General features: G+C 45.7%; 2 protein-coding genes across 6 annotated transcripts in view; one reads left to right on the forward strand and one right to left on the reverse strand.

Annotated features, from left to right (window-relative positions):
* LOC308469379 (inactive serine/threonine-protein kinase TEX14-like) overlaps window positions 1–2,521 on the reverse strand; it is a 28,524-nt gene extending 26,003 nt beyond the window's left edge. For 3 of the 5 annotated variants that reach the window (XM_080991734.1, XM_080991735.1, XM_080991736.1), the window contains exon 1: window positions 2,363–2,521. In XM_080991734.1, the coding sequence (XP_080847860.1) occupies window positions 2,363–2,406 (44 nt within the window). In that variant the 5' untranslated portion in view covers window positions 2,407–2,521. Of the gene's footprint in view, window positions 1–1,410; window positions 1,495–2,336 lie in introns of all 5 variants that reach the window. The other 2 variants (XM_080991737.1, XM_080991738.1) reach the window with 2 other exon arrangements.
* A 9,981-nt stretch (window positions 2,522–12,502) lies between these two features.
* LOC308469991 (uncharacterized protein) lies at window positions 12,503–24,903 on the forward strand. The gene is made up of 2 exons (XM_080993179.1): window positions 12,503–12,671; window positions 23,493–24,903. The coding sequence occupies exons 1-2, from the start codon at window positions 12,596–12,598 to the stop codon at window positions 24,374–24,376; spliced, it is 960 nt and encodes a 319-aa protein (XP_080849305.1). The 5' UTR covers window positions 12,503–12,595; the 3' UTR covers window positions 24,377–24,903.
* The last annotated feature ends 1,239 nt before the right edge of the window (window positions 24,904–26,142 follow it).

A 26,142-nucleotide genomic window follows, 5' to 3' on the forward strand; every position in this document is an offset into this window, starting at 1 on the left:
AAGGGAACAGCGGGGCAGTGAGGCCCATAGAGCAGGAGGGGCCAGCAGGAGAGGCAGAATCAGTAAATACAGAGAGGACCCGTGAGGCCGAAAGGACACCGGAACCAGAACCACGACTGAGCGAGCCGGTTGCACCAGACCAAACAGCCGCATCACAGCCAGCATCCTTGGAACACGAGCCAGAACCCGGAGCCCGGACCAGGGAACACCCCAGGCCACAACGCACACGTAGGCCGCCGGCATACCTTGAGGACTATGAATGCGACCTCCCGGGCAGGACTGGAACTTAGAGGGGAGGGGTGTTATGTACTGAGTTGAATAGGATCCAAACTGTAGCAGTCTGATTGGTCCTAGACCAATAGGATTCAGAATGCAGCAGTCTGATTGGTCCTAGAACAATGCAGCAGTATGATTGGTTGGCAGGAACCACCCAATCCTGCTCCAGATAGAAGTGAATCCACAACCTGATTGGCTTACAGTAGAATTCCAGAATTAGCCAATCATGTGCAGCCCATTGTGTAAATAATGTATATAAAGCAGATACTGTGAGGGGACATTCATTCATTCCTCCTCACCACTATGAGCTGAATAAAGAGCATGAAATCACTTTGCGACTCTGAGTATATTTCAGTGGAATTGAAACTGAACCTGGCTTGGCCACCTGTGAAGAGACTGGGGAGAGGTATAGGAGATCTCAATAAAGCAAGGACCAGAGACAGGATTTTAGTTTTTTGAACTGCCACTTGGGTGCAAAGGGCAAAATTATTTTCTTATACTGGACAAACAGTACAATGCGATACATATCTGACCAAAAGTAAGCCCCATTGCATTAAAGGGGCCTTACTTACAGGTAAATGGACCCAGTGTTGCTACCAAATGTGGAGACAGACCAGGAACCCCTATTGGAGAGAGCAGCTGGCAGGCAGAATCAGAAGGGAATTCTGTAAGGTTTTCTTTCTGTGAGAGGTCTGCTCACAATGAAACCATTTGTTCACCAGCTATTTATTGACCATTCATTCGGTTTGCAGGAAGATTACATGGCACCAACATCAGGCAGCTTTCACCCCCCCTTTCCCAATGCGTATCCCCATCACTTCCCTTATTGCAAGAAGTCCAGTTTGGGAGGGGAAGTGGGTTTGATGCGTAAGGCTTCCAAACAAACTTTATTTGAGCAACCAGAATTTGCTGTTACGCGCTGAACCCCATTTGCGGAAGAGTGAGTCTGGAAGTGCCTTCTCCTTTTAAATTAAATGCTGCAATGTTGAAACAATCCCTGCATTGCAGGGGGTTGGACTAGATGACCCTCATGGTCCCTTTTCAACTCTACAATTCTGTGGTTCAGTTGCTCCCCTGGATGTGTCGAGTGCAAATGCATCCAGCCTTATATTTCTAATGCAAATTCAAGCCTACCTGGAAATCCCAGCTGCAAGTGCTCATGGATATGGGGCGCGCACTCTGCCTATGTTCAGAGGTCCTTTCATTGATTCTTAATTCCTAAATCCCAGGCGGGGGAGGTATCAACCCTGGTTCTAATTATGAGCCAGTTATGACACAATTGAAGGGAAGTTGTGAACTTCCAAAACAACTCAGGACGTAGAGAAAAACATCCATGCCAACTCTTCACTGCAATAAAACCACTAAAATGGTAATTTTGAATAAACGTGCAAGTTCAGCCCTTGTTTCAATTATTCTGACTCAAGCATACAACCTACAAGGGGCGGGGAAGAAAATAATAAAGCTTTAATACTGAGCTGATGCGGTTAAAAATAAATGCCTTTTCCACCCCTATGGCTCAAAGTTAAATTGCGCGCGCGCGGGGGTGCGAAAGAGACAAGAGACTCAGAATAGGCTGAGAACGACTCAAGCGCCGCCTAGGAGACGGCGGCCTTAAAAGCCGCTCTCTCTCCGGATTGGCTGGCGAGGATGCGTAATGTGCGGACGGGCGGTTTGTTATTTTTAACGGCCGCGGTGCTGGGAGGAAACCGCCAAGTGAGGAGGGCAGGAATTCACAAAAACACGGACTGGGCAGCGCAGGCGCAGACGGAGGCACGCCGGGAGCCCAGGGCCAAACGGCGCCTCTTAAGGCCGCGCTGCTCCAGTTAGTCGGTCACAGAAAGCTGAGGGGCTTGGACGGTCGCTGACCACCTCGGAGCATGTTAAAAGGGCAACGTGGGGATTTCCACTGGGAAATAGTCCGCAGCCCCGCCTCTCGCCCCGTTGCAGCAGGTTGCAACACGCTGAAGTTTCCCAAATGCCACTCAAAAGGGACTTGCGCTTGACTCGTTCCTGGTGGTGGGATTCAAAGGATGCCTTTTGGGGTGGGGGGAATTTGCAACCTGTAAGACAAGCAGCAAATCTAGACCTTTGCTGAAGATAGGAATTTCCAGGCAGGTGCTTCAAATTCATGGTGGCGGGATGGAGGAAGGATGGAGATGAGAGTCGTGCAGAGAGAGACGTGGCGTGTGCGCGCCTCTGCGGAGAGCAACGCTGTCTCCGAGTTGCACAGAACGCTTGGATGTCAGAACGCTCCATATAGAACACGTTTGTGATCAAACACTGCTCCCGTTATAACGCTCCCTCGATGTTGCAACGCCCCCTCCTAAGGTGCCTTCAGACGTGATGGGCACACGCAAACGCACAGAGGAAATGAAATACAGTGTTGTGATTTGGGGGGTGGGGAGGTTGACAGTGTGGGTCTGTATGATTCCTGAGCAGACTATGTTTAGGGCACCTTTTCCAGCCCCTCCCCTTTTCGGGGTGAGCAGAGTGGATCCATTTACAGAAGGATCAGTTGTTAAACAGGGTTTCGTTATCGCCCGACTCTATTCAATATGCTTATTTCGTGATCCTACACTTTGTTGAAGGGAAACTCCCCACTGGAGTAAAAATCATATATTGAACAGAAGGAAAGCTTTTTAATCTGAGCAGGCTGAAAGCAAAGAGTAAGGTTACCATAACTTCCGTCATAGAGCTTCAGTATGCTGATGACAACGTAGTGTGTGCATACTCAGAGGTTGACCTCCAAACCATCCTAAATAGCTTCGCAGAAGCTTACGAAAAGCTTGGCCTATAGCTCAACATCCAAAAAACCAAAGTGCTGCACCAACAAGCATAAAACTACCCCTCTTCAGCGTCACAAAAACAATTCAATAGTGTAACGTTGGAAAATGTCAATCATTTCTTCTACCTTTCCACACGGGCTGGACGTTGATGCCTATGTCTCTTCTAACTCCTGGGCTCTTGAGTCCAGAAAGGGTTAAAATCTAATGGTGGATCCCACTGTCAGCGCCGGATTTAAGGCGGTGTGGAGGGTTGCCCCACACAGGGCACTAAGCGGAGGGGGTGCAAAATTGAGAAGACCCATAACTGAGCAAGATCAGGGGGAAGGGGAAGCAATTTTGGCCTTGCCATATTACCAAAGATTACCAAAGTTCGCTCCTGCCAATGTTGAACTAGCCAGGCAAGATTCTTGGTAAGTTAATGGCCCTAAGTACGGTTGTTAGTATTTCTGTGTGATTCCAAGGCACTGACATTGGGAGAAGCAAGACGTTTCTGGTGTGTTAATGCTGTGAGTATGGTAGGCTCAGGTTGCATATATGTGTAAGTAAACCATACATCACAAAGACATGTCTGCCATCCCTCATTCCAAGGAAACCAAACCCTAGCCTGGAACCTCTGGTATCTCACATTGCTTGGAGATCGGGGTGGCACATGGCAATATGTTTGTTTACTGATTCTCTGCATTTGCATCAATGCCCCAAAGCCCAGTTTAGAATTTCTCTGGAATCTGGTTGGCTCTGCCAACATTTGGAGCAACATTTTGTGTGTGTAGTTGTGCCAGCCAGCATGTTAGAAGAGAAATCTAGTTAGATGCATAAGTAAATACAGAGGATTAAGTGATCAATCCTGATCAGTCCTGTCCATTGCGTAGTGTGAAAGACAGGTCCAGTTTGTGGGCACTGCACTCTTACACGGCAGAGGCTACCTATTAATCTCTGGCTTCCCTTAAAAGAGCTGCCATCTGTGTAAAGGAAATGTAGCAAAGTGGGTAAGAATAGGATGGGTCAGAGTTGAAATTCTTGAATGTTGTTCCCAGCTTCTGATTAGGATCTCGATTATTATCCCCTGAGTAAAAGGCTCCTATGGCTATGGCTGCTATTGACATCTATAATCCTTTCAATTTAATTTCTTTTAATGAGGCTCCTATAATTGGGACGGGATGCGGGTGGCGCTGTGGTCTAAACCACTGAGCCTAGAAATGTTCAGGATGGTGAGGCCTCCCAACTGCTCACAGGTATACCATGCTGCTTGCTGGTTCAAGTTTCACAAAGTTCAGGAGGGCGTTTTGCTTCAAAAAACCCATGTGACTGAGGAATGGAAGCTGTGATTTTTTTAAAAAATCAACCATCCATCTATCTAGATAAAAATAGGAGCCTTCTATACCAGGATGAAATCATAGACCAGGGGTAGGCAACCTAGGGCCCGGGGGCCGGATCTAGCCAAATCGCCTTCTCAATCCGGCCCGCGGACAGTCTGGGAATCAGCGTGTTTTTGCATGAGTAGAATGTGTCCTTTTATTTAACATGCATCTCTGGGTTATTTGTGGGGCCTGCCTGGTGTTTTTACATGGGTAGAATGTGTGCTTTTATTTAAAATGCATCTCTGGTTTATTTGTGGGGCACAGGAATTTGTTCATTCCCCCCCCCCCCAAATATAGTCCAGCCCACCACATGGTCTGAGGGACGGTGGTCTTTCAGCCCATGGCTGAAAAAGGTTGCTGACCTCTGTCAAAGACCCACAGTGTGGGAAGAAAGCTTTTTAGCACAGTGTCTTTTTCCATAGCCATTTAGTCTCATTTAAAAACAATGACCGTTCCCCACATCAAATGGTCGTGCGCAGCCCTTCGGATCCCAGTGCGACTCCTGGTAGTTCGGGCTGGCTTCATCCTCCCCAGGCTGGATACCTGGAGGTCTCCGCCTACCTCAGCCAATTGCCCAATCCCCCCTGCGGAGGTGTTGCCAGGGCATTGGCCAGGTAAGGGGAGGGACCATCCTGCCCCACACAACGGAAGGTGAATCTTACCTGCGAAGCGGCAGTCGGCTCCAGGCCTTCTTTAATTCATCCAGATATAACTCGAAAGCCTACATGCCACATTATGAATCTTGGGTGTTCCTAAAAAATATATTACTTTACTATCCCCCAAAGGCATAGGTGACTATCAACATACAACGTGATCTCTGGCTGCGGGGGTGGGTTATAATCCCATTGCTTGGCTTTTCTCCACTTTTCCCATAACCAGTTTAACCAGCAGAGTCAGTTACTTTAGCATCTTTTGACTGCTTTTTAGCCTATGAGTCACCACACACTCTGCTGTGATGTAAACCTGAAGAGGGGGCAAATCATGGTTAAACAACTGGAAATTGAAAAATCGTGTTTTTTGGCATTTTTGTGTCCTGGAAATATGGCTTTGTGCTCTAATTTAAATAAAATACTGGTGCATTCTAGCCACAGCACAATACTTCTACGAACAACTTTTTTTTTTGCTATTATTAAAAAACATCATGTCACTTCTGCATGTCATGAATTGGATGGGCCTATAATAAATATACATGTCAGGTTGTGTGTGTGTGTTTTACTGAGGTTTAATAAGCCAAAGTTTCAGGCAAAGTGGTTGGTGATTTGGAGAGAGGGTGGTAAGGATTTTCTGGCTGAGATTGTTTTCCCCCAACTTTCCAGTTCCCAGGATTTATGAGGAGAGGAAATGATCACCAAAGCAGTTTTCAGGGGTTGCATCCATGCATTTCAAGAGGATGTGCAACAGAACATTCTCTCCCTGTGGGCCCTGCAGGGCCCTCCAAATCTCTCCAAATAAAACCTGGGGAAATAAAAATACTAACAATAAACATAACATCTAACCAGTAATGTAATGGCAGGACCTAGTCCAGTACTAATACTCTAAAAGGGCCTGTGTAATGAAATGTATTTAGCTCGCAGTAAAATCTCAGTAGAGGCAGCAGAAGTTGGGGTCACCAACCTTCTGGCAGTAGACATATTTGGGATTCTGAGAAAGTGTTTTGAATGTCAGTAACAAAAATGGTGGCCATGGGAGCATGCTATAAAAACAAGATGGCTGCCTTAGGGGCATAGCTTTACACAAAAATGTGTGGCATGGTGTAATGGCTGCCATATCTAAAAGAGAACAACTATGTGCGACAGAATCACAAATTGGTATGGGCAGCTCCCCACCTCAGCTGCCTCATCAATGGGAATAAAGGCACGTACATCAGCTACCACCATCCTTGCTCAGAGGGAAAAGCTCCCTGTACCTCTTCTTTGTTCAGAACAAGATGGAAGGATAGGTGTCCAATCCTGGCACCCAGTGAAATGTGGCGATATCTGAAGAGGCATGTTCAACACGGGAGGGGCTGATGCAGTGCTTAAGGCAAATGAGGAGGAAGAGCAAACAATGATGCATTTTTGAAGGGATATTTCCTAAGACCTTTCGAGGGCTTCAGAGGGAGAAGTGCCACCACAGAGAAGGCCCTTTACGAGATTGCCACTAGCAATGGTACAATGATACTCTCACAAAAGTGTTTAGGACTGGGTTTTAAACATGTGAAAAGACTGTTGCAAACATGTGAAAACACTGTGATAAAAAAATATCAATTTTTTTGTTGCTACACTCATAGTGGCGGCAAATATACAATGCAAAATCCAGTGTGGCTTTTCCAGAAGTTGGCCATTATTATATGCATCCACTTGAACAATCTTCATGGTGGTGCCTTCTGTCTATATGTCTAATTAGGAAGATGCCAAGAGGGTAAGAGGGTTTTGTTTTTTTTCCAGGATACAGGGATTGAGTTTGGGTGTGACAGCCTCCTGGGATCCACCTTTAGTCACGCCAGTTATGCTATTGTACACTTATGCAATGTCGAAAGAGCTTGATTATGCAAAAAGACAAGCAAGAGAGGACATTCCCTGTACTCACAAACTGGGAAAGAAAAGGAACAGAGAAACGTTTGTTTGCACTTGCGTAGGTGAAACCATTATGCTTGCTGGATTCCCACATATGTTTTTGAAATCCCCTGTTTCTAAGAAGCCTTTGGTTCAATCTCCCAAAATGAAAAGTCTGCAAATCTGAGTCATAATAAATCAAATCGGAGATAAGAACTAAAGGCAGGCACATAGCACAGTGAAACAAAAAATGCCCCCCCCCCCCGTCTCCCCATGGCATGTCAGAACGCCAATAAAGAATGGCGACAATTCCTTCCCAGGCGAGGGAATTCCACAGTCTGCTTGTCAAAGGGCCCAGTATCCTGACAAGCAATGGTTCTTCAGGCTGTCATGTAGAGGCCCTTACCAGCCTTTAATCACAGTTGAGAGGAATTAAAACCTAGAACCTTATGCATGCAAAGCACAATCCCATCACTGAACTATGGCCACCCCCTTTCCTTTCAAATTCCATCCTGACTCCGGCCTTCCCTGACCTCAAAGTTATTTGCAAATTCCCGCTGCTCTCATTCAGCCTTCTCTTTCCAACTAAGGTAGTAGTTAACTGATATTAGACATTCAGAACCTCTGATCAGAGCTCGCTGATCACTGTTGGATTCTGGAGTCATAACACGTTTGCGTAACTCCAGCAGGCAGCTTTGACATAAATCTTGCAGCGAGTCTCGTTCCACAATAATCAAAAAGCTTTGGCGGCATCAAGGGCTATAATATGCTAATGGATTCCTTGTTTTGTTGCAAATATAAATGGCGTTTAAAATTATCCGTGCAGAATCTGCACCTGCCTATGAGCTGTGTCCTAATCTTTTTACCATAGTGTTTGTCCAAAGGTCTGCATCCTGGTTAATTCAAATGAGTGACCGATAGGATTCCACAGTAATTTATACAGCAGTTTGGATCTCTATAATGTCTTTCTCAATACCCGGTTTCTAAGAAGGGGACCTTTGAAGTTCCTCACCTATTGTGGACACTCTCAGGGTGAAAAGTTACTTCCAATATTTCCTCATGTTCCCCGTCTGCTAATTTATGATACCAGGGCTGTGCGCATACACCATACATTTAAGCACATTCTTTCCCTCAAAGAATTCTGGGCACTGTAGTTTGTTAAGGGTTGCTGGAAATTGTAACTCTGTGAGGGCTAAACTACAGTGCCATAATTCTTTGGGGGGGAGGGACATACTCTGAATGTGCTTTAAAGATATAATATGTACACAGCCAAGGGCCTACTTGTTAGAAATAATTTGTTAGCATGCCGGGACATATACTGACTCTCCTGTACTTTCCTCATTCCTCTCGTTAGATGTTCTGGGAAGTTCTATTATCAGCCCGGCCTCCGAATCCTCTTTGGCAATCTCCACAATTAATGATAATGAGCTTTTCACCTCTATCTGTTTGCATGGAGCTTATATGTCTTCTCCTCAACTGATCATTACCCCATACTGTACTTTTTAGTGCATTTCCTCATCACTTTCCTAACAGCAAAAAGTCACGTGTGTGCGCACGTGTGTTTGTTGTGCTTAACCTGTTGCAATTAATCCACAAACCTCAATTTCCACTGCATACGTCACGGTGAAGGTGTAACTAATCTACATTAAGGGATCCAAAGTATGCAGTGAAGCGATCCATTGTGGAGTGATCCAAAGTGCTGTGGAGCAGACCAAGGCCTACCAGTTCAACATCTTTGGCACATAGTTAGCCAGTGGGTCCACCCTCTACCTTTTGCAATTGGTCTTACCTGCAGTCCTGTATAGCCCATGATTGTGGCTGGGACCAGTTTTTTGTGGATTCGGGATGCCTCCTTGAAGCAGAAATGCCAAGGATTGTCCACCTGAGTCCTTGTGCATGCAAAACATATGGCCAATACTTAGCTACGGCCCTTCCCTAGTAAGGACCAGGTTTGTGAGCCCGCATGGCAAAGAGCAAGAAGGGAAGACACAACTCAATCCGTGTTATAAAGGACCACGCAACACTTTCTTCCACGATGAGCAGATGCAAATGAAGCAAATTCCACAAGAGGGAAGGGATGGAAAACAAAACTGCCATAGCCAAATACCTTTTGCATACAAATCAATGGTGTGGTTGTGGTAGTTGTGGAACACCGTGTGCAGTTCTGTACCTCAGAAGGGATATGGTAGAGCTGGAAAAGTGCCTCGCCGAAAGGGGGAGGGCGCCAAAAATGATCAAGGAACTGGAGCAATCCCCATACGACAAAAGGTTGCTGGCTTTTTAGTTCAGGGAAAAAGTAAACAAGGCAGAACATGATAGAGGTGTATGAAATTATGCATTGTGAGCAGAAATATTAGCATCCAATGAAGCTTAGGTTTACCCGGGATGAGGGAGATTTCTGCGCGCACCCCCCCCCCCCAGCATGCCAGTGTATGAACCTACTTTAATTTGCATTTCTCAAAACAATACAGTACACAAATTGAAATCCAGGCTATCCTTTGAAATGGGCACTTTTCTGTGGGATGTGATGCAGTTCTCCCAAAGCGTCTTACAAGCGACTGTTGTAAGTCCCTGCACTCAGGCCTACAAGTCGAAAACACATGACACAAAAGGAATGGGGTTTGGGAGGAAGGAGGGTGGGGAGCAAACACAGGCACTATTTCTTAGTTATTGGTGAAAATAACATACAAAATATTTTGGGCACGGCGAGGGCATAATGCTGGATTAGGTGGGCCTTTGGCTTGATCCAGCGCGGCTGTTACATTCTAAAATGCTGGTAGGTTTTTGTGTTGACTAGCAAACTAGCAAACAAAAGCAAACAAATGTGGAAATATGGTGAAGTGAAAACTGGAAAAATGAGAAAGTGAGAGAAGCTGACATGGAAAGATTAGCTCAGCGCTATTTTCCCTTTGCTGCTGCTGCTGCTGCTGCCACAACCACAACAACTAGTTGTGTCTGTTAAGTGGCCTAAGAGCAAGCTAGGTACCTGATACAGATTAAAACAACACAGCTCTGCCTAAGGGCTCACCACCTAATTAGTAATATTAGAGGCTGCAAACTGCACCGAGTGCCTGGAGGATGCTTTGGGCAGCCATTTTGTTTCTTCCTTAGTGAAACTGTGGGCTTAGATCAGGCAAACTAGGTTAGATGGATAAAATAAAAACAAATAAAATACAAACATAAATAAAAACAAAGAAGCATTCAAAAATACATGGGGGAAATGCAAATTTGTGTATGTTAGGCAAAAAATTGAGCTATAAACAATACGGCCAATATGAGCTGCCATGTTCCCAGATCCTATGGTGATTTCCGCCCAGACACTGTTGCCGACAACAGTATTCCGTATATCTCCAGGAAATTGTGGACGTGTGGCAACACTAGGTTTGTGAAATTTTTTCCAATACTGCCACTTGCTTTATGCCTTCTTGCACAGAGGAGGGAAAGCACCAGTAATTAAAATTTGCCTGTCCACCGTGAGTATGACAACACTTCCAATTGGGAACTCTGGGGCTGCAACTATATCCTCTGGGCTGAGGCAATGGGAAATCACGGTTGGTCATCGAAGAGTCACCCACCTGTGGGGAATGAAAGCTCCTTACATTATTCACAGCTCTGCAATTTAAAAGTTCGATATGAAAGGAGCTGCACTGTGTCCGTCTCAGCTTTGGGAAGAAGGGGAGGAGCAGGGGAGATGTAACTTCTGGCAGGATTTTGGAAGGTGTGTAGCGGTTGCTTGTTTATGAGGAAAATTTATACAGAAGAGGTGAGGAAGAGGAGACATGTCAGAGGTGTTTAAATGTATGCAAGGTGTGGAAAAAGTAGATAGAGAAAAGTTTTTTCTACTTCTCTCATAATACCAGAACTCAGTGTCATTCAATTAAGCTGAATTTTGGAAGATTCAAGATAGACAAAAGAAAGTACTTGTTCATGCAGAGCACAACAGCTGTGTTCACATTGCTGCCTTAGGGGGCAGTGAAGTCCCCCCCCTCCACTGTGTTTCACAGGTTTTAATCGCTCACTGTTCACATCAGCACAGCTTCAATAGTGTCAGAGTCGTTTCCATTTTGGTGTACACACCAGGAGAATGCAGGGAGTGCGCAGTAAACAGGATTACGACCACACCCATAGTTAAGCTATGGAATTCACTGCCGCTTTAAAAGAGGGCTGTTTTCGTTTGTTTGTTTATTAAATGTCTATCTCGCCCTTCTTGCCAATGAAGCCCAGGGCAGCAAACACAACTGCAGTACAAATGCAATTTTAAAAATTATGTAAAACATTTCGGTACCATTAAGAATATCTAAAAACAAAAATAATGCTGTAAGACGTGCTATAATAAAGCATGCTTTTAAAAAAATAGCACAATAAAACACATAAATATTGTGTCTGGATGGGCCCCCCTAAATAGCTTTTCAGCTGCTGTCTAAAAGAATACAAAAATGGCACCCTCCTAATGAATGTCACTAGGCAGGGAGTTCCAAAGTACAGATGCTCCCGCACAAAAGGCATGACCAAATGCAGAACAGACATTGTGAGTTACTCACAGAATTTCAGGTTCTGCAGATTGAAGCGTTGAGCCAATTTATGAAGGCTAAAACTATTGATGGCCAATAGCCATGATGCCTATGTTCTCCCTCTCAAGTATTCCTCTCAAAGCCAGTTGTTGAGAACTACAAGTGGAGAGAACGCTATTGCACCCGGGTCATACTTGTGGATTTTGGGGGGGGGGGCCCTCAACTTTCAGTGGTGCCCTGTGCGATAGCAAAATTTGGGTCCCCCCCCTCACCTCTTGTCTTCCATTCTACATAATAGTTGTGGCACCCCAGTGACCAAACTGGTTAGGAAAGGTAAAGGGACCCCTGACCGTTAGGTCCAGTTGTGACCGACTCTGGGGTTGCAGCGCTCATCTCGCTTTATTGGCCGAGGGAGCCGGCGTACAGCTTCTGGGTTATGTGGCCAGCATGACTAAGCTGTTTCTGGCGAACCAGAGGAGCGCATGGAAACGCCGTTTACCTTCCCGCTGGAGTGGTACCTATTTATCTACTTGCACTTTGACGTGCTTTTGAACTGCTAGGATGGCAGGAGCAGGGACTGAGCAACGGGAGCTCACCCCGTCGTGGGGATTAGAACTGCCGACCTTCTGATCAGCAAGTCCACAGCGCCACCCGCGTCCCGACCAAACTGGTTGGGCTCCCCTAAATCCGCCTCTGCTTGTGGATTTATGATGGGCATTAGGTTGGCCACCTGGAGAACAGAATGCTGGACCAACCAGGGCTGGGCTCGACACGGCTGAGCTCTCCTTAACGTTCTTGCCAATGCATGCTGCTGTTCCACAATAACTCCATTCCCAAACAATTCCATCGGACGGGCTCCTTTCGTCATTCCTGTCGCCTCTTGCCAAATTCCCGGTAGGAGGATGCTCTCCAAACATTGCGTCTGCTCTGTTGAAACACCAGGGAAGGCGCTTCCTTGCAGGTGATAGCAACGCACCACACCCTGGCAGTCTGGGAAACCCAGCCCTTCATCCCATTAGCAAGGATATAAGCGGCACCCCCACTTTTTGAGAACGTCTGGAGCAATTTTCTCTGCGCGGAGCCGGTCCTGACTTACGAAGCGGGGCCCTGAACTTGCCAAAACAGAAAGGATGAAGCTCAGTACGGGCAGGATGCCCCTGGGGGTGAAATCTGCCTTCGTCTTGGCAGTGGTTCTTCTTCTTCAAGGTAGGTAACTGACAGGGTGGTCCCAAGGGGGGGGGGACATAATAAAACAGGACTATGAAAAGTTTTGTAGCTCCTTAAACATTAGCACATTCATTGCAGTGTGTAGGAGCTTGTGAAATCTAATGGGCTGCGATTCTAGCTCCACTTACCCGAGATTCAGTAGTATTTCCACAGTTAGGATCGTGTTGTTAGTCTTTTAAGGCGCCGTAAGACCCTTTCTTGCCGGGACGCGGGTGGCGCTGTGGGTTAAACCACAGAGCCTAGGACTTGCCAATCAGAAGGTTGGCGGTTCAAATCCCCGCGACGGGGTGAGCTCCCGTTGCTCGGTCCTTGCTCCTGCCAACCTAGCAGTTCAAAAGCACATCAAAGTGCAAGTAGATAAATAGGTACCGCTCCAGCGGGAAGGTAAACGGCGTGTCCGTGCGCTGCTCTGGTTCACCAGAAGCAGCTTAGTCATGCTGGCCATAGGACCTGGAAGCGGTACGCTGGCTCCCTCGGCCAATAAAGCGAGGTGAGCGCCGCAACCCCAGAGTCAGTCACGACGGGACCTAGTGGTCAGGGGGTCCCTTTACCTTTAAGACCCTTTCTTGGTTTTGCTGTAACAGATTATGGGAGAAAGTCGAGCTGCTTTCTGACTGCTTTTAGCTCCCAGCAACAAAGACTGTTCCTCCGGTCTGTTTTGCTTCCGAGGATGATGTGGGATCCAGCCAGGTTGGGGGTGGGATGGGGGAGAAAAAGGCCCTTTGAGTCACGCAAAAGATGGTGCTACAGCCAGTAATGTCACAAGGAAACAGTGTTGAGCAGTTCCGCAGTTCCTCCTGCCACCAGCCCCACAATACCGTAACAATGGCCAGTGGTGGATTTTGGGCAGTGCAGAGATTTTCCCCATACAAGGCACTGAACGGAGGGGGTATATCATCATCATCATCATCATCATCCTATTCAGTGGTACCTCAGATTAAGAACTTAATTCGTTCTGGAGGTCCGTTCTTAACCTGAAATGGTTCTTAACCTGAGGTACCACTTTAGCTAATGGGGCCTCCTGCTGCCCCACGCCGCCATGAGTGATTTCTGTTCTCATCCTGAAGCAAAGTTCTTAACTCAAGGTACTATTTCTGGGTTAGCGGAGTCTGTAACCTGAAGTGTATGTAACCTGAAGCATCTGTAACCCGAGGTACCACTGTATTTATATGGGTATCTGCTAATAATGTCCATAAAAAGCAACTGTACCCAAAGCAATTATTGTGAAAAGAAGAAATTTTTTGGGGGGGGGCGGCGGCAGAGATGCAGATGCTGTCCTCGCTCAGAGTGCCATATTACCAAAGTCGGGTCCTGCAATGGCTTTCTCTTCTGGAAAGAAGTAGGATTTACTTTGATTGGGCTGGAAAAAAATGGAGCCTGTTTATGAGTTACCCTAGTAGCTGGTTTGAAATATATGACTAGACACCACAATGCATAAGAACTATGTTAGGAAAAAATGGTCTTGTGTCCTGGCAGGTTAGGATGCTGGAGGGAATGCTGAGTAGACTCAAACGCTGATACTGTTCTTCATTCACCACTGCCTGCAAATTTAGAGCAAGGGGATGGGCCTAAACTGTGCTCCCTAAATATTTTTGGACTCCCAATTCCCATCAGCTCCAGCCAGCCTGGCCCAATGGTTAGGGGTAAAGGGGAATTGTAGTTGAGCAGCATCTTTGAGAGCCACAGCTTAGGCCCCCAGTTTGGAGAGAGACTGAAGGAATTGTAGCCATTATTTCATGAGGCCGGGCAAGCAATCAGCATACCTGTTTGTTAGAGAAATGTTTTATTTAAAGCAGCAAATGTGTAAAATAGATTTACGTAACTCATCCAGATGGGTGAAAAAGGATTTTAACAATGTAAATGAGAGAGAGAGAAAAACACATGCTTATTAACCTTTAGATGGAAATCAGTGAGGGTTAGAAGTACTTGACTTCATCTAGGTCAGGCATGTCCAACAGGTAGATCGTGATCTACCAGTAGATCACTGGATGTCTGCGGTAGATCCCTGGTAGATCCCTGGCTCCCCCCAAAGAAGCTGAACAACTGTGGCTCCCCTTTAAAAAGCTCAACGTTTTACCTCCTCCCTGAAAAAACTCAACAACTTTGACCCGAACCCCAAAAAAGGGGGTTGATCACTGCCAGTTTTTAACTGTGAGTAGATCGCAGTCTCTTGGGAGCTGGCCACCCCTGATCTAGGTCATGCAGTTGTGTGGTATAGTGGTTAGAGCACCAGACCTGGAAGACCAGGGTTCAAATTTCCACTCGGCCATGAGGCTTCCGTCTGGACAGGGAGGGAGGGGAGGTTAATATCCAAGTTCAATTATGATGCTCACTAGATAGCTTGGGACATCATCCCTCGACCCAACCTAGAAGGTTGTCGTAAGAATTAAATTTGTAAGAACTGTAAATAGGGATCGCATCAAGCATCGGTATTATTGGCCATTTGGTAGGGTCACTTCTCTGCACAGGGCCTGCTGCCAACTCCTGAAGTCTCTTGGATGTGCTCCTCTTCAATGCCTCTTCACCTGCCTGCTCCTTGCATGCAAGCAGTGGCAAGAATGAGGACCCTGAACACCAGCCTCTCTTTCCCAGTGGGAGCAGGGAAGCAAAAACAGGCAATATTAAAGTGAGCCCACCTAGTACATCTTGCCCAAGACTTCTCCGAATCTAGAGATGAGCCGATACCGATTGTAAAGAATGTTGGATATAGTTGGACTAAATGACTCTCGTGGTACCTTCCAACTCTACAATTCTAAGAAGTGCTGTGGAAAAGGTTCCCCCTGAGGTTGATGTGGGGGGCGGGGGGAGTGGAATTCAGAAGAAGATCTCAGGCAGACCTTCTAGAGTCTGCTGAGCAACCAGGAAACATTGCTCCCAAGGAGGACGTGTGCAGGTGCCAAATCTCTGTGGCCGCCGTCTGCTTCCCGTCTGCTGTTGTCAAATCAGCCGGTCAACATGGTTGCCATTGCTTATTTATATCTTTCTTCCATGGCACCCATACCCTCAAACCGTCCCCATTTGCTCGGGACATTCATGGCGTTACAGAAGCCATCCCGACTTCGGTAGCGGCGCCCTCCTTGTGGAACCCACTCCCTTCAGATGTCAAGGAAATAAACAACTACAGTGGTACCTCAGGTTAATTTGTTCCGGAGGTCTGTTCTTAACCTGAAACTGTTCTTAACCTGAAGCACCACTTTAGCTAATGGGGCCTCCTGCTGCTGCTGCGCCGCTGGAGCCTGATTTCTGTTCTTATCCTGAAGCAAAGTTCTTAACCTGAAGCACTATTTCTGGGTTAGCGGAGTGTGTAACCTGAAGCGTATGTAACCTGAGGTACCACTGTATCTGACTTTTAGAAGACATCTGAAGGCAGCCCTGCTTAGGAAGGTTTTTCATGTCTGATGTTTTATTGTGTTTTTACTGTTCTGCTGGGAGCTGCCCAGAGTGGCTGCGGAAACCCAGCCAGCTAGGCAGGATATAAATAATAACATTATTATTATTATAGGGATGAGGTGGTGCTGGCTCCCACGAGAGCGCCGCACCAAAAGACATGCATCCTGATTTTTGTTAGAGTAGTGTTGGAGGGTGCATAAAGAGATCCCAAGTGGTCTCCTACTCAGGCACTGTCCTAACCCCAACCTTCTTAGCTTCAGCAAAGAAGTTGCATCATGTGGGGCCGTATCTACCTGTCTCTGAGTTGGCGTATTGTGCATGGCTCTGGGCCTACAGAGTTTCTGTCCCCAAAAAGGAGGAGAAGTACTAGGCGAGTTTGTTAGACTGGTGAAACTAGATTGCTTCTTGAGTGTGCCCAAGGTATCATCCATCTCTAGTTCTAACCCATAATTACCCCTTTGAAGTTGGCTAGTTTGAAAGAGAGCGGCCAAGCTGAAGACATTTAACGAGTTTAATGCCTGCCAAGATGTTAGTAACCCATGTTCAAACGCTATCAAACCCTCCTTCAAGAACCATTCGCTATGGGTCTTTATGAGCACTACAGATTTGGTACATGGGTGCTGCCATTCAACCAACACTCTGTGGGATGCTCAGACGCTGGCATTCAGCCTATGTTGTGATCAAGGATAAGAGCTAGGTCAGGCCAGGATCCTGTTCTCACGGTGACCAGCCAGATGCCTGTGGGAAACTCACAAAAACGCAATAAGGATCAACGGATCATTCTGTTTCCTGTCTGCGTTGGTTGGGTATGTGTTCATTCATTAGTCCATTCGGACCCCTTTCCTTTTTCACCTTAATCTACAGTCTGTCTGAAAAATTGAATTTTAAATATCTACAGTGGAACCTCGGTTTTTGAGAGTCTCGGAAGCTGAACGATTTAGAAGCTGAATACCGTAAACCCGGAAATAATTGCTTCCATTTTCGAACGCACCTCGGAAGTACAGTGGTACCTTGGGTTACATACGCTTCAGGTTACATACGCTTCAGGTTACAGACTCCGCTAACCCAGAAATAGTCCCTCGGGTTAAGAACTTTGCTTCAGGATGAGAACAGAAATTGTGCTCCCGCGGTGTGGCAGCAGCGGGAGGCACCATTAGCTAAAGTGGTGCTTCAGGTTAAGAACAGTTTCAGGTTAAGAACGGACCTCCTGCACAAATTAAGTACTTAACCTGAGGTACCACTGTAGAATGGCTTCCGCTGCGTGTTCTTCCATTTTTCCCCCCAATGGATTTTGCCGATTGCCCATCGACCCTCGGTTTTCAAATGTTTCGGAAGTCAAACGGTCTTCTGGAACGGATTGTGTTTGAAAACCGAGTTTCCACTGTATTTTTGAAAGCATTTTCTCAGCGGGTACGCAGTTCTAAAAGCCCAGAACTGTGCTGCAAAATACAGAGAAGGGAAAAGTCCAAATCGTGTCTGTGTTCCAATGTTCACGTTAGTCTGGGAGTTGCGGATCAAGTTCATTCACATCAAGATTCCTGAAGAATGAAATGCTCCTGCCTCCCTGGTTCTGACGCATTCCAAGTAAGCGTTGGCCCACGGTTTTACTGAACTCGGTTCAGTTTCTTCTTCTGCGGTTATGATCAGGAGCCCTTAATTTGAATTTAAACAGTGATGTGGGCGAGAGGGACTGTCCTCCTGGATGGGAGACGACAGGTTGGCAAGGCATTCACCCATCCTTCCCACTGTTCTGTCTTGTGGCAATTCTGATATGAAGCATTCTGGGACCACAACAAGACTGTGCCTTGGCCAAAGGCCTGGTGGAACAGCTCTGTCTTGCAGGCCCTGTGGAAAGATGTCAAGTCCCGCAGGGCCCTAGTCTCTTGTGACAGAGCGTTCCACCAGATCGGGGCCACGGACAAAAAAGCCCTGGCTCTGGTTGAGGCCAGCCTAACCTCCTGTGGCCCGGGATCTCCAAGATGTTTTTATTTGAAGACCGTAAGGTCCTCTGTGGGGAGGCAGTCCCGTAGGTACGAGGCAGTCCCATAGGTACGAGGGTCCTAGGCCATATAGGGCTTTAAAGGTTAAAACCAGCACCTTAAACCTGATCCTGTACTCCACCGGGAACCAGTGCAGTGAATGTGATCCCGCGGTGAGGACCCCGTAAGGAGTCTCGCCGTGGCATTCTGCACCCGCTGGAGTTTCTGGGTCAGTCTCAAGGGCAGCCCCACGTAGAGTGAGTTATAATAATCAAGCCTGGAGTATGGCTAACGTTGGGTACAACCCGTAATCCTTATATAAAAATCAGCCTGCTTTGCTAAGCCATCACATGCTAAAATGACTGGTTATAATTTCTAACTAGACTAAGACAGAAACCAGCCAAATAATAAGCCAACTTTGCTAAAAGAGCCAAGAATGTATATGCAACTTTTTTCTTTGAAGTCAATGGGGATTTAGGAGTGCTTGCTTTGGATGTCATTATTTCTGGCTGATAAAGGAACACAACAACAACAAATGGCAAACAAGAATACGACAACCCTTGTTGCAGAGAGTGTCTTCTTCTTTGGCAATCACTCGTAGCCAAGTAAGATTGTCTTCCATAAATGCGGTTTTAACAGCGAGTCCGTAAGTGACTGTGGAGGCCAATTCTGGATCCACACGTCCTTCCACAGTGGGGACATTGGTTTCCCGGCGGGAGTTGATCACGGTATGTGTGCAAGCGTGTGCAGAGTGTGTGTCCAACAGCCCACTGATGTATTTATTTAAGAAAGCTATATCCCTTACAAAAAACAACAACACAAAAAACATAAAAGATACAAAATCAAAAACATCAGAAAATAGAAAACATTAGAACAATGTTCATAGCGCAGAGGCCTCCTGAAACAAAGTCTGTTTAACCTAGCAAGGCCTGAAACTTAGCAGGGACGGCGTCTGTCTGGTTTCTCATGGGAAGGAGTTTCAAAAAGTTGGGCCTATTTTGTGAGTTGTGTTTCTGGTCCATGGAAGACCAGCAGTAGTGTTCCCCAGTTATGATCTAACTCATCGCCTTAAGACATTTGTGGGAAAGGCATAGACCTAGCCCTAGAATTGTAGAGTTGGAAGGGCTGCAAAGCTGGAATCTTTTGCCCAAGGAGGGCTGTCCTTAAGGCATCCTGGGCCCAATGTTGAAAGGTAGGGGGATGCACATCAAAGCTTAGTTTAAGCAGAGTAACCCTTGATTCACATCTAGGCCTGGGATTGGAGCAAAGACTCTCTCCAAAGTGATCTAGGTACTTTCAAGTTCAAAATGGCCCCAGGGATTGGAGGGGACGTTTTCGGACGACATCGCAGAGTGCTGGTCATTCCACACTGTGTGGAATTTTGGCTGTTTCTGCAGAGCTCCAGAACTCCCGTTGTCAGAGCTTGACCCTTGCGAGAAATAGGCACGTACGGCTTGAACTCCGTGAGAGTGATTTCAAGGTAGGGGGCTTGAGAAACTTGATTTCCTCGTGTTATGATGCAAACCGACTTGACCTGCGCTTCCAGGAACTCGTGCACGGATAGGAATGTATGTACTTATCCTTTGAATTCTGCCGTTCTCTGAATATCGCAGTTCAGTTCTCAGCTTAAGGAATGCATGGGAACACATTAAAATGTGTCATTCGGGATAAAAATATGTTTAAAAATGCATGTATTGGGAATAAATATGTATCAACGTACAATTTTGATAATATCTTTAAAAATGCATTTTTGTGGAGATTTTAAAATGTGAGATTACAGTGGGAATTGATTGGAGCAGACTTTTGAAGAAACACACATGAAGCAGACACAGACTTGAAGCAGGCTGATCAATCTATCCTTATTGCAGAGGGGTCTCTGGGGCAACTTGATTCTCACATGCTCCTAAACCCTTGCAACCTGGTTCAATATATGCTAATTTTTGCTTGGATGAGAAGGTTGTATAATACAAGGCAGGATTTAGGTTCCTTTATCCTCTGTTTTCTGCCTTGGGCTCCTTTGCGAGGGAAGATGGGGTATAAATTTATTCAACAAGCATTTCAAAATTATCTTTTTAAAGAATTAAAAGAATTATTAAAAATAATAAAGCAAGCCTCCCATTCTGAATCATCTTATTTTCTTGCATGTTGTAGTTCATGAGCAGAGAACCTCTAGGTGCTGTTGCTCTCAAACCCCCCTCATCCCATTTTTTATATATATATATATATATATATATATATATATATCATTGAAACTTTTCAGGGGACAAATAAAGTACTGTAAACTCTCATCATCGCTAACCATTGACCATGATGGCTCTAGGGCTGATGGGAGTTGGAGTCTAGCCACACCTGGAGGACTCCAGGTCCCCCCCAATCCTTCTATCTGAAGCAATAGCAGCTTTCATCCCTCAGCTATGAATTCTGCATTCCAGCAAAGATGTGCTGAAGGTGACAAACAATTTAATTGGTTTCAGGGTGGAGCTGGATCGTTTTGAGACATACTATTAAAATTATTGACGGCTGTGCTTCCTTCTATTAAGACCTGAATAAATAAGAGGTTTGGCTGGCCTTTATGAGGGGTCTGCGTCATTGCCAAGGTGAGCTCTGCTGCCCTGCGTTAACTCCTTGACAGTAGAAGTTTGGCAGAAATTATACTTGCCTCTGTTTACATGGCTCTTAAAAGTATACTGCCCTACTTGTCATACGTCCGGGTTTTCCCGGGCATTTTACCAGTTCAGTGAAAATCCCGTATGTGTCTGGGAGAACCCGGACATATGGCAGACCTATCTTAATGTAAAGAAGCTCGTTTATACAGTACTGCTATTTCTTAGTTGTGGATTTTGGTTTGTTCTGTTTTGTGGGTGGGTGTGTTTTGTCTTTTGTTATAAAGCTACGAATAAAAAAGCTTTAATAAACAACAGATGGTGTTGTTCAGTCATGGCTTTTGTATTACCAACCAGCATTTATTGATGATTTTGTTATTATTGTACTGTAGTTCTATATGGTGTGGTATTATTAGGAAAGTGTGATACGTAAAATATTTAAATAAACAAATAACTCACTTACCATTTAAAGATAAGTCAGAAGTCACCTTGATTTTTGGGAGGGGCTTCTGTGCATTTAATCTCTTGGGGCCAGTCCAGTCCAACAGGTTAAGCTTCAACTTCACCACTGAGAGAGAATGGGGAAATTCTCAGCTGGTTGAATTTCTGCCTGATTTTGCTAGTAGCTGTGCCTTTAGTATCTACATTTTAGGCAGATATTGAGCAGATGTCGCTTTCCCGGCAAGGAGGTGCAACTGTACCTGTTGATTTTCTACCTGCGAAACACTTAAGAGCCACTTCACTGGGATTATGCAGTGCTGTTACTCAGAGGAAACAATGCCAACGGCAACTTGATTTAGCATACTGGGAAGTTCTTTTTAACCCTGTTTATTTTCCTAAACAGCCCGAAATATTCCTGGATGTAGAAATCAGTCAGTGAGAAGGACTCATGCACAGTATAACTTAGAGACAGCACAGTTCAAATCCAGTTCTGCTATAGATTTACTGAATGGGCATGTAAGACTTGCAGGCCTGTTTCGTTTTGGAAGGATGATAGCTCAGTGTAGAACATCTGCTTTGCATGCAGACAGCCCCAGCTTCATCCCTTAGCATCTCTAGGTAGGACCACGAAAGCCCCATATCAGAACACCTGAGATGGACCAGTGGCCTGACTTGGTATGTGGTCCAGCCAGTTAAATGGGAACTGAACAAAATAACACAACATGATGGCCAATAACAATGGCACTAAACACTATTTATAGACTAATACAAATGATCAGAAATTGCAACCAGAGTCTCTAAATCTTCTTCACCGGTTGCGGTGGAATAATTCAAAAGTTCGATAAATACATAATCTGTCACCAAATATCACCGGAACAGAGTTCCCGGATAACCAATCTGTTTCGTTCAATGCTTCATCAGCCAGTCTTGATCAATTATTCATCTGCCAGACTTGTAAGAATTAATATGAGAAGGATGCAGTTCAATTTCTTAACAAGCCAATCTTACATGTAAGTAAATGTAAACACTGTAGAAAATGTGCTCTGGATCAGTGGTCATATGATACTGTAGTTACAAGTCTGGCTGATGAAGAATTGATCAAGAATGGCTGAAGCATTGAATGAAACAGATTGGTTATCCGGGAACTCTGTTCCGGTGATATTTGTTGACAGATTCTGTATTTATCGAACTTCGGAATTATTCCACCGTGAGTAGTGAAGAAGATTTAGAGACTTTGGTTGCAATTTCTGATCATTTGTATTAGTCTATAAACAGTGTTTTTTTGGGACATGGGTGGCGCCGTGGGTTAAACCACTGTGCTGCTTGGGCTTGCCGATCGGAAGGTCTGCGCTTTGAATCCCCGCGAGGGGGTGAGCTCCCGTTGCTCGGTCCCAGCTCCTGCCAACCTAGCAGTTCGAAAGCACGTCAAAGTGCAAGTAGATAAATAGGTACCGCTCCGGCAGGAAGGTAAACGGCGTTTCCGTGCGCTGCTCTGGTTCTCCAGAAGTGGCTTCGTCATGCTGGCCACATGACCCGGAAGCTGTACGCCAGCTCCCTCGGCCAATAAAGCGAGATGAGCTTCGTAACCCCAGAGTCGACCACGACTGGACCTAGTGGTCAGGGGTCCCTTTACCTTTATAAATAGTGTTTAGTGCCATTGTTATTGGCCATCGTGTTGCGTTATTTTGTTCAGCTGGTCTATATTGCAACACAGGAGTCTTTTAGGAGTTACCGTATTTTTTGCTCTATAAGACTCACTTTTCCCCTCCTAAAAAGTAAGGGGAAATGTGTGTGCGTCTTATGGAGCGAATGCAGGCTGCGCAGCTATCCCAGAAGCCAGAACAGCAAGAGGGATTGCTGCTTTCACTGCGCAGCGATCCCTCTTGCTGTTCTGGCTTCTGAGATTCAGAATATTTTTTTTCTTGTTTTCCTCCTCCAAAAACTAGGTGCGTCTTGTGGTCTGGTGCGTCTTATAGAGCGAAAAATACGGTAAATGGGAACAACATCTGATCACAGGACCGATACGAAGATAGATGGATAAGGAAACATTGTCACCTGTCCTTTGCCATACAAATAGGGTGAGGCCTGCACTTAAACTCTCAATCCCTTGGGAGTCACTGGTGTGTGGGCTGCTGCCTGAGGCAGCAACAGGAGCAACACCTTAGATGAAGCAAGAGGAAAGGAACCTGCATATTCAGAGAAATCACGTGGTACAGAGCAGATCTCTGGGGAGTATACTGCTTGCTTGTTCTTTGGCTAATGGTGTTTCCTCATATGTCCCTAAAAAACCTGCGTAATGTACAAATTGGGCTTGGGCATGTGGCATGGGTGTCTCAGTTTATAGGCTCACCGTTTCACAATCTCTCCCCTTTGTGGTCCCTTCCCAGGTGTGACATGTATGAGCCTTCGAAGCACTGCTGCAACAAGCGCTCCTGTATCCCTCGGCGTGGCTAATCCATCAGTGGCCGGTACCCTTGAGAAGGAGGAGACCCTGGATGAAAACGAGCTTGATGACAGTGAGCCTAAAATGGATTATGACGAGGCCGACCGTGACGACTCCCTGGAATACGATGGGACCGTTTCACTTGACAAAGTAGGTGCAACCGAGTCCCCAAAAGACACCATGAAAGAAGACGCCAACGAGGAGGGAGCGAGTAACGTGGAAGTGTCCCCAAAGGAGAACAGGCGAGCGGAAACCAACATTTTGGAAGGGGTAGTAGACCCAACTGACCTCGATGATGCCCTTAACTTTATCAGTCTCATTGCCAAGAGAGCTGCTGAGGAGCTGGAAGAGGAAGAGGCGGAGGAAATGATGTCGAGTGACGACGACGCTCTTAACTTCATTAGGCTGGTTGCCAAGAGAGCCGCTGAAGAGGAGGAGGCAGCTGAAGAAGGGAAGCCAGTCGACGAGGATTCCTTTTTGTTTACCGACCTGCCCAAAATCTTGGGGCCCTTGCTGAAAGCGTTTTCTAGCACGCCAGAAAATTCTGAGGCTCCCTCACCGGATGACTTCTTTTCTTGGTTTCCTGACCTGAAGAAACTGCTGGAGGATCCCAAGCCAGCTGGCAGGAGATCTTATCTGCCTACTTCTCCACAGCCAGCCCTACAAATATCCCCCGCCTCTCCCCAGCCCACTGGATCTGAAGGCCTTTCCTCCCCATCTCTGCCAGAAGCATCAGCCTCCACTGCCCAACCAACCATACCTGAACCTCCTCAGGCAAGCCAGCCTTCTCTCCCAGAAGTCCCAGACTCAGAAGAGAGATTTTATTAAGCAGGCACAGCCAAGCAGTCCTCACCTTTTTGGAGAATGAGGAAAATGAAAAAGGAAGGCTGGCCGGGAGTCTCATTCCTCCAACCTCCTCTTTCTCCTTGAGATCACCTCTATTTCTTATTATTAACAAGGTATAAAAAGTAAGCACAATATACGCTTTTAAACACACACCGTTTTTCATTTGGCAATTTAATACTGCATCTACCCAAGCGCTACACAAAGGTGTGTAGTACTTAGGGATCGGAGGAGAAATTCAATTTGGTTAGCATTTGAATTGGAGCTTGCCTAATTTGCACATCCCAAATCTGTGCGTGAACAGAAACGCTGCCTTATCTTAGTGGGCAGACTTATCTATCCCTAACTGTATTTGGGCATAGTGAACCAACTCTGCTTTGTTTCCTTAAATACAGCCCAGCCTCCAGATTCTCCCCCATCTTCATTAAGCTAGGAATCTGCTGCAGGCTTGTATAAAGAGCACTGCCAAAAAGCTGTATATCACCTTGCTTAATAAACCTGTTTGGTTACTAGTACCTGCGTGGAGCCTGAATCTGTAGTCAAGGTTCAAGAGACAAGAACAATTACCACTGGGATTTGTGGGTACTGTGGTGGGATAGAGAGGGCGAAATAAATGGGGAGGAGAATAAGAGAGACAACATCATAGGTTCTTTTGTCACGTGTGTCCGCAGATCTGCCAAGTCTCCCTGTTTTCCAGGGACAGTCCCAGATTTACAGAAGCTGTCCCAGTTTCTGATTTGCTCCCAGAATGTCCCGCTTTTCCATAGGATGTCCCTATTTTCATTGGAGAAATGTTGGAGGGTGTAGAGTTATCCGACCCCCAAGCCATCCAAAGGCAGCCCTTTATAGAGTGGCTGGAGGAACCCAGTCAGATGGACAGGGTATAAGTAGTAATACAACAGCAACAACAACAAGAAGACGTCCCTATTTACATTGGAGAAAAGTTGCAGGGTATGTGTGTGTGTTTGTGGGAGAAATGTCCCAGATTCAAATCTCACCTTGGTCATGACCTCACTATTTTATTTATTTATTTTATATACACTAGCGGCCAAAATTGTGGAAACTTTTTGGGAAAAGTGTATTTCTGAGGTTTGATGGCTCATAATACCTGATTGGCTCTCTAAACGCCCATCCTCATTGGCTACATTCAAATGAAGGAAAGCTATTGCATATCAACCTAAGCAAGTTGTGCTTCTTTTTTCTGGTTACTTGGCTATATCTTTTGATAGAATACAGATAATGGAACAAGCTTTATTGCATTAAATTCTTCATTAAATTATCTTTGCATATATATGGTATTACTCCAAAAAAATATATGGTATTACTCCAATACCATACACAATATATGGTATTACTCCAAAAAAAAAAGTGGTGTTATGAGCCATCAAACCTCAGAAATACACTTTTCCCAAAAGGTTTCCACAATTTTGGTCACTAGCGTACCTTATCTTACTGTATAAAACAGTGCACAATAGGGATGCAATATAATAATAAAATCAGTTAAAATATACTCAGGAAATCGGGGATGGGGGGGAACCTTACGGAAAATGACTGCTGAAATGAAAATTTAAAAAATCTTCCCCAAGTGCTGGAAGTTCACCAAGTCTGTCCTCAACTGGGAAGGAAGTTCCACAGAATATTGAACACAGACATGGCTCTTGGTGGATACAAGCCATGAATGTCTGAGCCGTGGGGTACCACTAACAAGGGGCTCCTCTGAAGATGTCAAGATCGGGCCAGGGCGTAAGGAA

Source organism: Podarcis pityusensis, assembly GCF_964106645.2.
Source record: "Podarcis pityusensis genome assembly, chromosome: 2".
NCBI lineage: Eukaryota > Metazoa > Chordata > Lepidosauria > Squamata > Lacertidae > Podarcis > Podarcis pityusensis.